At 41.6% G+C, this 13,424-nt stretch overlaps 1 protein-coding gene across 1 annotated transcript; it reads left to right on the top strand.

Annotated features, from left to right (window-relative positions):
* The first annotated feature begins 995 nt into the window (after positions 1-995).
* On the top strand, positions 996-11,876 carry LOC120570062. Its single transcript, XM_039818289.1, has 12 exons — positions 996-1,151; positions 1,885-2,030; positions 3,074-3,155; positions 3,495-3,630; positions 4,291-4,493; positions 4,958-5,094; positions 6,155-6,296; positions 6,609-6,893; positions 6,998-8,185; positions 8,536-9,326; positions 10,340-11,424; positions 11,536-11,876. The coding sequence occupies exons 1-12, from the start codon at positions 1,026-1,028 to the stop codon at positions 11,538-11,540; spliced, it is 4,326 nt and encodes a 1,441-aa protein (XP_039674223.1). The 5' UTR covers positions 996-1,025; the 3' UTR covers positions 11,541-11,876.
* Positions 11,877-13,424: the final 1,548 nt, after the last annotated feature.

Genomic DNA, 13,424 nt, shown 5'->3' with positions numbered 1-13,424 from the left:
GGGGCTGCCTAGTCTCCATAGCACACATACAACAGCAGCAGCAGCAGCAGCAGCAGCAGCAGCATAGCTGTATGTAATGCAGGCATCAAGCATAAATGAGGATTGAACAGAATGCCTTTCCCTGAATCACCTAGGCAGGCCCTAAAAAAGTGGTTGATATTCTCAGAGGTAAAGATGTTTTGCCCCAGTTCCCTTCTCACTGACAGTAAACAACAGGAATACTTTTGTTCTTTACTGAAGTTGATGTTACCAGTATTATTTTTAATTAGCAATAGCAATTTAAGAGACATTATTTGGCTATAAAATAACTCCTTGGAGAGGGCTTTGAAAAGTTAAGGCAAGATGCCTCTTTCACAGAAGAATATGTAAAAGTAAGCTTTTATTTCTTCTTTATTGCCAGGTTTGTTGCCTTAAAATGTACACATTCTACTTAAACTTGAATTGACTAACTTGTTTTTAATTGATATACCAATTAGAGCCTGTAACACTCAAAACTGATTGTAAATTCTACTGAAAACACTTTTCTTATGCCTAAAATAATTTATAGGACAATACTAATCTGATGATTGTAAAATTACTTTCACAGACAGAAATTATGAAGATTAAGATATTTACAGTTTTTGTTCAAGTTTATATATCCAGCTCAAATCAATGGCATAATGTGACAATTTGACTTTTACCTCCTATTTACAGGGGCCAACATCAAGCTACATACACATATTTTAGCAGTGTGATTCTGACAATAGGCCCATTTCATTAGTCAAATAATATTATTTAAATCAGTATTTAATCTATAAGAGGCATTTAAAATGGTTGGAGATGATGGTTTGTTGGGTGTATTGTCAATAATCCAATAAACTTCACTAGTACGTTCCACTGAGCTGTGGAGATACTGTAGGTCTGGCAATGCGAGACGAGTTTGTCGTTACAGGGTTGCCAGGTTTGAAGTTTTTGTCGTGTGGGATAGGAGGATGCTACCTTACAAACCTGGCAACTTTGGCTATGCGCTGGATACAGCAGACAGTATGGCGGACAGCGAAAGTGATTTGGAAACAGACGGGTTTGAATTGGCTCTGGACACACTGTGTGATAGACACTGCAGCGATGAGTCGTCTCTAAAGAGCAAAGGCTATTGCTCTGAGTTCTGTGAGGTATGTTAGACTCCATTTTGTTTGATGGTCTCTCCATAGTCGGCGTCTGTTTATTGCTAATGCTACTAGCTTCGCTAGCTAACGTTAGCCTCCAGACTAGCTCTACATGTAGCTAAGCTAGCTACTGTTGCATAGCCCGTCAGAAAAGCAACAGAAATAGTTAACAAAATGTAGATATCGACTGTGCTCCTTGCTATGTCACTTCACGTAGTACCCGTGTGTCTCGAGATATCTGCTTGACATTTGATAATGCTTAACGTTAGCTAGCTTTATACGGTAGCTAGTCAGTTAACGTTAAGCTAAGCTTATTAACGTCAACTAAACGGTAACGTTAACGGTATGAGGTTAACATACATTTAGGTGTTCTAGCAAGAAACAGCAATCATGTTATTAGCAGTAAAGTTAGTAACGTAAACACTGACGTTAGCTAAGGCTTACTTTAAGACACACGAATGTGAAATCGTATATGCACTGAACATGCCTACCTCACTGAACTTACAACTAACTTCAATCGTAGGCATGCTCAGGAAACCAAACATGTCCGAATGTGCTTAGTTTATTTATTTATTTTAAATACAATGTTTTAACTGGTCAATTAAAAAAGGGTGGTGATCAGTTGTAGCCCATTGAGTTAAATTGTACGACTTTGTAAGATAAACTATTATATTTAATATTATCATATTGAAATGACCAAATATTTCATATTTCTACGTTTTGTGTTCTTCCTGCACAGTTGGTTGAGGAATACACAGGGCAATGGCAAGTTCCTCTCCCTCAGCTAAAGGTGCTGCGCACTGCACTCTGCAGTTTCACTAAAGCCACTGCTGCCTTCCCTGATGACTGTCAGCACATCCACTATGTTCTCAGCAGTATGGCCTTGTAAGTAGTTTGTTACAATGCAAATTGAATATTCAATTTCATTAACAGGCATACTTTACTTTATTTTTGCATTTTATTTTAGTAACTATTACCAGAAAGCATGATGTGTCAACTTCAAAGCAACTATATGAATTGAATAAAAATGATTAATCAGTGTTTAATAGTGTAAGGTATTTAGCTTTTTCATTGAAACAATGTTTGTTGATTTTTCAAGGGGCAAATTAGCCTTTTAAAGGGGTTGTACTCAAAATACAGAAAAAAATAAACTTCTTTCTTTACATAGCAAATATGTGTTTACTGCTATGGTAATGTTCTAAAAGTCGAGTACAGCCCTTTTAGAGTATGAGTTTTACTGAGGGATTCTAAGCCTACACTTTGTATATCCATATCTAAAACTAAACCATATACCGTAGTGGACATGGTAGCCTTGTTTGCTTGTTGTTAAAGCTGTAGTGTGTAGTTTCTGTCGCCCCCATGAGGAATTCTAAGTAACGACAACAACACTGTCGGCTTGTCCACATGATGCATGCCTTACGTCACCCCTCCTCGATACAGTTCCTAGCAGCTAAGGAGGACAAGAGGATTAAAAAAACATGATGGACTCTTCAGAAGAGATAATTGTCTTCACTCGAGTTTCTGCGTGGGAAAGTCACCGGACGACACAATTTTCTGAACATAGCCATACTGAGAAATACAGACGGAGTTGTGTGGAGCTGATAGTCTTGATTAGCTTTGTAGCAACTCATTTGGCAATTGCTTGAATGTAACAGGCGTTTATTAATATCAGAAAGTTACGCACTAAAGCTTTAAGGAAAATGCTGGTGCATACTAATAGTAGACCAGTAGCGCTACAGTTAAAAAGCGTTTTGCTAGGATCAGCTGCTAATAGTGGCACATCAATGTGGTCATTATTTACTCTTTGACAGTAGCACTTGCATGGAAAATAACTGCTAAGGGTTTGATGAGCTGAATTTACGGATTAAGATGTTGTCTCACTTACTGTGCGATGTTGGCAAACTAATGTTCCTCTCATTGTTTTGCAGGAGCTTCTTTGAACTGATGCTGTTTTTCAGCAAAGAAGAATTTGTGGAAGAGCCTTTAAAAGACATCCTTGATTCCTTTCAGGTGACAAAAACTAACAAACTCAATCCTTAGTTTACTTATTCACACAACACACTTTCATAAGACCCACTGCCATACCTGCCATTAGTTAGTTGTGAGTGTTTAGTAAAAGTTACCAGCACCCAACCGACAGGTCTTACAGCAATTTCCTTTGTTTAAAATAACGACTTGAGTTTTTGCTACTGCTACTCCAGCTGTCCGTTGTAACTTAGATTCTTTTAGTACGCAATAACCAACTAAAAAATACTAAAAGTCATTGTTGTGAATGGCCATTTCACAAAAAAAGATGTATGTTCTTTAAGAAAATTTGATTGAACCAGTTTTTTTTGCCACTCTTTGCAGGAGTGCCACTCTCAGCTCCTGAGGCACAGGAACATCTACCTTCAGCATGTGAAGCTGATCATTAAAGCGGGAGGCCCATGGGAGAATCCAGTGCTGCAAGGAATCCTGAAGGAGGCTGACTTGACACGAAAAGAGGGTAGGCTCATCGCCATATTTAATAGCTGATATTCCACACAGAAAACACTGCGTTGTAAAGTGAGTCACCCCACTCCGGTGACCGTACTCGCTACTTATAAGACCCACTGAGGTTGTCATCAATAAACATAATGGAGAGATGCAGGTAGAAGAGAAGAGGTGAGCACACAGCTTTGTGGAGCAGCAATGCTGATTGATCAGGTGCGTGACAGATTGTAGTCATAGACTCGTCTTCCTGTCTTTTCTTAACTAATCCAGTGGTTTCTAAACCCCAGAGAGAGAGAGATAGAGAGACAGATAGAGAGAGAGGTGAGCATCAATCAGCTGTTTTCCCACTAAGGGTTAGTCATCAAGACACAATGCGATTTGACTGGGAGATTGGCAGTCAGCTCCTTAGATCGAATTGTAGTCACCACTACACATTTTCTTGTCTTTGTTTTGGTAGTTGTGGTGTTTAATGTAGCTTCTTCGTCTGCTTTTCATTTACCTGGCACCACTTTTAACAAATTTCTCCATGCTTTTCTAGCAGTGCAGCAGAACTATGCGTTATTTAAATTCAAGACACAAAATCAGACAGTGTTACTCTATTGGTCATTACCCAAGCCAACATGTAAATACCCCATATCATATGCATTAACTCATGTAATTCCCTCCCGTGCAGTTGAGGACTACTTAAGCTCAGAGTTGCCAGTATTCTTTGAGCTGCGGATTCGCTATCTGTGTGCCTGTGAACGAATGCAAGAGGCCATGGCCCTGGCTAAAAGCTGCCTGGAAAATCGCGAGGCTGCAAAGCATCTGTACTTCCATCAGGTCTACCTGACCTGCCTCTACAAGGCCTCACTGCATGAACACCTCCACAAGGAGGTAAGAGACAAAGAGTGGCAAAGGATTTGAATTTGAGGCATTGTGGGGCTATGTAGGTGAAAATGTTCCTCCCTCTCAGATGGCAGAGATGTGGTTGGTGGAAATGATTATACTTAAAGACAAGAAAGAAAAATAGTTACACCACTGAAATGGGGAAGAGAACAAATGCATTGCATGTTATCTCCAAAAAGTTATGTGACTATGCTGTCAATAGTCTAATATGTATATCAGCCAGTGGTAATCTAATAAATGATTCAAACTGAACTCATGATTATGATGGTATACAAAAATGGAATTTGTCAATGCTGTGTGATTGATGTCAATGGACACTGTAATTACGAGCAACCAGTTGAACACAAGTTTCTTGTATTTCCTGTATCCCTGATTGTAATGCATTTTGATTTATTTTGTATTTGTTGTATTTTTTTATGCATGTATATGCTTCTGCATATCTCCTTCCTCAGATGGCAGAGATAGATGGCCGTGATGCAGTGGAGATCATCTGCAACACAGAGAGCGTTGAAAAAGATGAGCTTCCATTGTCTCTCTGTAAAGCTTTCCTTACCCAGCAGCTACACAATGGAGACATGTACTACATCTGGTAAGAATGACCTTCAGACATGTACACCACACTAATACTACATAGGGGTGGAACGGTACACACAAGTCACGGTTTGGTTCATCCCTCGGTTCAGACATCACGGTTCGGTTCGGTACAATGGAGAGAAAAGACAAAAATGCAGAATAATTTTTTTTTTTATTGTGCATGGCTCAGGCTGTTCCACCTAGTGTCATACGGTATCTCCCCTGAGCTAGCTGCAACAGCCTGAAGTGTGTAAAGCAAGATGTAAACAGTAAACAATAAGTACCCCACATCATCTCCAGACTCCATCTGTAACTTGTAAACAAAATAAGACAATCAGCTATAAAACTGAAAATACAGCAGCTCTTATTTATGAAAGTGCAAGTTACATATTTATAATATATATTATAATAACTATTATAATAATAAATAAAATTCTGCTTAGGCGAGACCTTCCCCCACAAAAGATAAAAGATAGTATTCTTGCTATTAAGTGCGACAGGCATACCTTTCTAGTTTCCACTCTGCCACAACCTCCTGTAGCTTCTCAGCTAGGGGAGTGCTTGTGTGCTGCTCATACAGGGGGCCGCGTCTGTACAACTGACGCTTTCATTTCCCACTCAGTCAATAAAATGAGCAGTCACCGTGAGATAGCTTTCTGTAGCACGCAAAGTCCAACCATCAGTCGTTAGTGAAACGGAGGGTGCAGCTGACAGCTCGTGCTCCATCAACGTCCGTGTTTGGTTGTATACGGAAGGACTAGTTTGCCTCATGTGTGGACGGGATGGCATGTTGTAACGAGGTTTGAGTACTTGCAGCAAATACTTGAAGCCAGGTTCCTCTACAAGTGAATATGGGCGCATTGAAGATGACATGTACATTCCGATTGCTTCAGTGATTTATTTTATTTTTTGGTCCTATTTGGATGTGTATCTAAAGGCTGGTTAAGCACTGTATGGAGGAGAAGTTGGACAGTTTTTTTTTTTTTTTTTAGGAATTTAATTTAGGAATTAGAACAGTTGTTTCTTAATTAACACATAACTGATGTCTTTGGCTTGTCATCCACTGCCTCCTGAAGGGACTTGGTGTTCATCTGGAGCAGGTTGCATCTTAGGGCCCATCCCTCCAGACATGGCTTCCTGGGCGAGTGCTTGCAGTTGGCTTCTTTGGCTACTAACGCCAGAGCCATCTTCCCCTTCATCAAGCTGGTCACCACAGAGGTGAGAATGACATCTCAGCATCATTTTTGTTTTTCTCAGGACAAATGATGAAAAATATTTTGCACGTAGTTTGAAGCTTTCATCTGAAACGTGTATGAACAAATTGACAAACACTTTGATCTGACAAGGATCTTACACGCTCCTCATACCTGAGGAAGATGATTGTCAGATGGAAACACCCTTTACACTTTTGGAAGCCCACAGCTTCAGTTTTGTCTTGAGTCAAATTGAATATGTATTTTTTTCTCATCTTGGTCCAAAGCATTTGATTCTCTTATCTTCCATTTTACCTAATTATTTGTATTTGGACAGCTGGGGGTTGACGGAGTCCAGGTCTGTGTGGAGCTTTGTGCCAGGGCCTTGCAGCTGAGTGACATGCAGGTAGACAGTGTAACCCGGTCCCTTATCTGCAAGACCATCGCCTTCCTGCAACCTCATGACCTGGAGATCTGTCGGGCGTGTGCCCTGCTGGTCTTCTGCCAGGAACGCAGCCTGGAAGCTTACCGAACTGTCTGCCTGCTTTACATGCATCCTGACCAGGAGCCGCATCCCCACAACAGCCCTGTCCGGACCAGTGTTCGCTTCCATATTCTGCAGGTGGGAGGGGATGAAGAGCGGCATATATGATCTAATGACATAGTGGATATATTAGCATTATGATTTGTGGCTAAGACTTTTACATTTGAACCTTTGTTTTCCAGATGCTCAAGGAGCGCCTGTGTTTTGACCCTGAGTTTTGGAACCTCCTGACCCTCAGGACCCATTGCTTGGAGTTGATTAGTGACAAGGCCATGAAGGCTGCTGTTCTCAGTGAGATAAAGGAGGAAGAGGAGAAGGAATACAGTGAAGAGCTGTTAATAAACAGGTGTATAAATGACTCATGCACTCAAGGTTTCAATTCCTGCCAGTGCACTGAAGCTGCTTTTGTGAACCAAGACCTCCTAGAGGAGCAGACTGTGGATGGAAAGACAGAAAAGTGTGTTGACCCATCAAACAATGCTCTTCCGAAGAGGAGAAAATGGAGGAAAAGCCTGCGAAGGAGAAACCAATCTATGTCTGACGATGAGGCTGACCTTGGTGATGATCCAGAGATCAAATACAATCTCAAATCCACCTCTTTAGGCAATAAGCCTGTGTATTCACTAAGACACAATATCACTAACATGGAGAGTTCATCTTCTGTAAAAGGCCCCCTAACCCGCAAGAGAGAATACTTGTCTAGATATGTGAAGAGCCAAATTTTGAAAAGGAAGGGTCAGAAGAAAAGATGGTTGCAGGGTGTTCCCAGGCTGGAGCAGGTGCAGACCGTTAAAGAGAAGAAGGTGAAAGTTAAAGAGAAGAAGGTGAAAGTTAAAGGGAAAAAACGGGGACGGAAGCCTTTACAGAAACTGGAACTCTCCTACCCTGATAATGAAATGTCCCTTACAGAGGAGGAGTCTGGTTTCGAGGAGATAACTGACACAGAAGACAAGGAGCTGGATATGCCTCACCTGGAGAATGAACTTGAACAAATGAGCAAACCGAAAGAGAATCATTGTGAGCAAATGGATGATCTTGAGAAGGAAAATGGACTTGAGAAACATCCCGACTTGGTCTGTGGTAGCAGTCTCAATGAACAGACCCAAATGGAATCTCAAACACAGTTCTGTGGAGGTCTTCCCTGTGAGCCTCAAGCTGCTGTTCCTGCTGTTGAAGCTGATCCTGAACTTGATGGTCCGCCCTTAGACTTATTGGATTGTCCAACAATGTTACACAGCTACTCTCTTAAGTCCAAAAAGCCTGATGGTGAGAAACTGCATCCTGCAGAATCCTCGGCACCAAATGAGGTTAATGGCGACACGGGAGAGGAGCCCAAACCCACAATACAAACAGAAGTGTCAAACACTGAGGTCAGTTGTTTGTCTGTTATTATCCTCCCAGGAATTTCATATTTGTATATTCATAATTACCGGAATGTATTAGAAATGAATGTCTGTATCTTGTCTTACTTGTTAGATGATGCATTAGCAGGATTTTGCTTTGAATAAATTACTGCACTGAAATGTGTGTTGCCACACATTTCTTGTGAAAACGGTTATTCAGGGAGAATATTTTGCATTGACTGCATATAAGTAAGGAAAATATAATGACATCAGTGGGTTGAAGTATCTTTTTGTTTTGAATTTGATTTGATATTCTGCTGACTTTTTCTGTTGAACTCATAGCATTTCTTTCAGTGGTTTGTTTTCTTTTCCTCCAGGTTAAAGCCAAGAGAACGTGGAAGGACCGAGTACTCCGTACTCAAAAGTATGCCCACTTGATGTACCACTGCAACTTTTGCCACAAAGACTATAAAGGCCTGAATGTTATGAGACATGCTCTCTCACACCTTAAAAGTAGAAAACTAAAATGTATACTCTGTGGAAAACGCTTCAAACAGTTCTCTTTTGCCGAAAAGCACGTCCTGGACCACATTGATGAAATGTGCAGGCAGAAGCCCCCTGATAAGGAGCCTCGCACCGAGGACACTCCAGCTGCTAATGGAATTGTAGATGATATGAAAAAACTGAGCCAGCCTCAGGATGAAATTCAGACTCCCTTTTCGGATGAGAAAACTCCCGAACAGAAACCCGCAGGCAAAACCAAAGTGTCGAGCCTCAAGAGGGAAGATCGAATCATCAGGAACCTCCGCACCCTCATCAAAAAGACATCTGTGCTTCACAAAAAGTGCAAGAACCCTGACGCTAATATATTCAAGCAGGTAGACTTCAAGGATGAGCAGGTAGTCATTAAAGATGGCCTGGTGATTGTAAAAGATACATCTGTGATGGTGAAGGAGGAAGAAGGAGAAGGGGAGGAGAAGCCGGCAGGAGAAAATGGCTACGGTGTGGACATCACTTATCACCTGTGCCCCTCAGAATCCTGTGATAGAGTATTCTTACGGATCAGCACCACACTAACAAAGCATGCCATCAAATGCCACATTAACGAAGAGAAGGTGCTGGAGAAGACTTTTGTGTGGGCCAAACACAAGTGCAGCATATGCTTTAGGTAAGACGTACAATATGTTGGGCACCACAGACTTCCTTATGTGGAGAGTTTAACATGATTATCTTTACACGTTTATCTGCTCTATTATTAAATAATTTTTTGGGGGGTATGCACGGTACAATTAAAAGGTGGGAATTTGGATATGGCTTGTATATCACAACATCCATTTTATCTGGCATAGCTGGCAATAAATAGTTTCCCAGTTCTGCATCTGCGGAGGAGGGTCTGGCTAGTCCACACAGCATTCCGGGATGGAAGGAACTTCCGGCGGCACCGGACAATCGATATAGAATTGATATGAATCAATCAGCAACACGCTTTTCTGATGGGGCAGATCATGTAAAACGTGGAGGATGATGACACCCCAGTAGACATTAGAGCATCTTCCTTGCATAAATAGAAGTGTTGGTGCCTTTTTGGATTCCCGAGTTTTAAAGACAAACCAGTGGTTGATGTTTGTAAACTGGCAAAGTTGACATGATGCCAATTCAGGATCACAACCATTATTTTCTTCTCCTTAGATGCCAAATGTACTAGGGGAACTCACCATTGGCAGGGCTCAAACCGAGGGGCGGGATAAACGGTTGTCTTTCAAATTCTCTCTGCACTCATAGCCAACCAGAGCAACACTAGTTGATAGATTAAACTTTTGCCATATCTGGTCGGCAAAACTCTGAACACCCCTTCCTTTTTTAAGAATGACTTCAGTGCTTAACTCCGAGTCTTCCGGAGTCGCGGCCAAAGCCGATTCGGAAGACCGCTGTTCGCCAGCAGCAGCCATCTTCTTTGTTTTCATGTAGCAGGGAACCGTCGCAACTCTGCCGTCCTTATGTTAAGCCTGCCCACCGACTCTATACACAATGTGATTGGCCTGGCCAGAATTTGGTTTTTCCAGCTGGCAAGCCAACAACAAATTAAATTCCACCATTTTTGCACATTCAATATAAGTTACTGTTATTTTTAGTTTGTTTTCGAGAGGAGCTTATTGTGCTGACTGTGCTTTCCTCTAACAGGCAGATACAGGTCCTCCAGCATTATAAGGACCACATGAAGCTCCACAATACTGCTCTCCAGCACTTCTGCTACCACCTGGAGTGTACCCAGCGCTTTTTGACGCTGCAGGAATTAAAGGACCATGTCAGAACTCATCAGCCCTTCAGACCTCAGTGTTCGGTCACAGACTGTGAGAAGCTCTTCTCGACCCTTCAAGGTCTCTATGACCATGAATGGAGACACTACATCCCAGCGCCTCAAAGGGAGGAGCTAGAGATGGGACTCAGCAGACAGATGAAGCAAAATCCCGAAGCTCCGTGGAAGCAGAGAATGAAGGTTGAGGAGATATGGCTCCAGAATAAAACTGAGCCGAGGCAGAGTCCGGCCCTTGACCGTGGCGTGGCCTGTGGTATTGAGGATTCAAACGTAATTGTAAAACCTGAAGATAAGCTTTGTGAAGTCTCAGGCAGTAATCAAAACCTGTCTGTACCTGAACACTGTGTGAAAACTGAGAACACAGTCACTTGTGAGCCCACGGATGAGAGCATAGCCCCCATTAACGGACATGAGACCGAGACGAGAAACCAGGCGTCGGAGGGGAAGACATCCACTTCCCGAACAGGGAATGCTGCAGCAGCTCCAAGTAAGAGCTGTCGAAAAAGAAAGCCCATCGAGTGGGACCCCTTGAATGTCCGAGACCCTGAGGATTTGTCCACTATATCGGAGGGAGTGCAGCAGAAACTGGGAGAGCCACACATCACTGAGCACAAAACCTTCAAACCTGAAGATCCATCCTACGCGACTTTCATCAAGGCCCCCTTCATCCGGCCGCCGCCCTCCACCTACCTGGATGAATCTCGGCTCTCAATGCGCAAAAGGAGGTCCACCGATGAGGCTTCGCCGAGGAAAAATGCTTACTGGAGCAATAAGAAAAAGATGGAGCCTGTCCCAGAAAAGCAGCAGGTGGAAAATGTGGCCTCTGCGCAGAAGATGAGGCAGCGCTGTGACAAATGTCTGTCCTCCTTCAGCAGCTTAGAAGAGTTAGAGAAACACCAAGCCCTTAACACCTGCTCTGCACTCTTCGGCTTTGATTCCGACGATGAAAGTAAGTTTGCTTGATGCACTGATTATAAAGTGCAACAAGCCGTTGTTTATTTCTAACCCACTTGAACCACTGGATAATCAGGTTTTGTTTTGTTTTTGTTTGTTTTTTTAGGTTAGGAAGAGGAGCTGTAACTGGGGTGACAACTGAACTCATGAAAACAAGCCAGCTGGCTCAGGGCAAACATTCAAGATAAAGGAACACTGGAACCCTTTCCTAATACTCAGATACAGTACTTATTTGATATTCCTGAATACCAGTTTGTAAACATATGTGCCAACATGGTTAATTTGAGGTTTAGTTCATTGACGGAACCCTTTTTTTGAAGCAATAATTTTTAATAATAATAATTTCAATAGCTAAAACTGGTTTAGTCACATTGTTTGCCTCAAAACGTCCCTTTGTGTGTCACTTTGTCAAGTAGGTCAAATAAAAACATATCTGTGATAAATACACTCATGGGCCACTTCATTAGGTACACTTTGCTTATATCAGGTTGCACCCCCTTTTGCCTTCATTCTTCATGGCACATATTCAACAAGATGCTGGAAGCATTCCTTCAGAGATTTTGACATGAGAGCATCACACACGATGCGAGTCTCCTTTTCTACCACATCGCAAAGGTGTTCTATTGGATTGAAATCTGGCGACTGTGTTAAACGATGCTCGATTGGGGCCCAGCGTGTGCCAAGAAAATATCTCCACACCACCACCAGCCTGAACCGTTGATACAAGGCAGGATGGATCAATGCTTTCATGTTATTTTGACCATGTCTACATGCCTAAATGTCCTGGAGTTGCTGCCACGTGATTGGCTGATTAGATATTTGCATTAACGAGCAGTTAAACAGGTGTACCTAATGAATGGCCGGTGAGTGTATATTCTCTTAATCTATAACAAGTCTTCAAACATTGGTTATTAAAACAAATTTTGTTTTCTAAGCAAGTCTAAATGTAACGCTGAAAAATGTCTGACAAACCAAATATGGCCCGGGACAACCTCCCTAGAATAAACAAACCAAAAGTTATGTGCCGCCTTAAAATAACTTATAATCCCAGTATTTCTATTTTAGACCACAGAATGCCAGTGTTTTAATGACGAACCATTGCTGGACTCGCCATACCGTGGTAAAGTTACAGTACCACGTGGTATATGTAACTGAAAGATGTATATTTATTTGGGTTTGGTTGTCTTTCCATCTGACCTGTTGACACTATCGTGTACATGTCCATTTGGGCAACACACACTGAAGCCTGTTAACTCAACAGTCAGCTAAAGTGAGCCTGAATGGATGTCATTTTCAATCCCTTTTTAAAAATTTACATTTAATTTGAACTTAATCAGGCTTTCTTTCTTTTGCCAAAAGCCAAAGCCTTTTTTGATCAAGTGGTTTTAAACCATTTGAAATCTATTTGAGCCTCTGATTAAGGTTATAGACAAGGTTTCCCAACTAACTTCTTTCATGGACAACCATCATTTATTTTACCCTCTAATAATCTGTTCTGGAAAGAAATGGGTTGGTATTAAAGAATCTGTCTTTAAATAGTTTTTTTTTCTCCTCTTGCCTTGCTGTACACTTGGTGTCCCATCATGCTCAGAGGGACTTCTTAAACATCTGGCTTTCCCACCTGTGGTGTTCAGAATTCCACCGTTAATGGCTTCCACTTATGATTTGAAAATCCTATCCTATTTTGTCCTTAGTGTAGATTTACATGCAGTATATCATGAGCAGTGTTTGCAACTGTATGACATTTTCCAACTATGAAATATGTTAACTGGCGGAAAGATGAGTTCAATGCTGTTTAGCATGTTTGTTTAATTATTGTAGTCTTCCAAATGAGTCATGCACAACTCTGAGCTTTGGTCTTTGTAGAGAGGATGTATAAAATATTATAAAAAGTCTCACAAGAAATGACAATAATAGTGGATATGTGGTGGTTGCATCCTCTTTACCTTCTCTATACTGTTAAGTTTTCCAACCGAAGACGAGGTGTTTTCAGCA

This window comes from Perca fluviatilis, chromosome 12, assembly GCF_010015445.1.
Source record: "Perca fluviatilis chromosome 12, GENO_Pfluv_1.0, whole genome shotgun sequence".
Lineage (NCBI taxonomy): Eukaryota > Metazoa > Chordata > Actinopteri > Perciformes > Percidae > Perca > Perca fluviatilis.
This window is presented reverse-complemented; position numbering and strand designations above follow the sequence as displayed.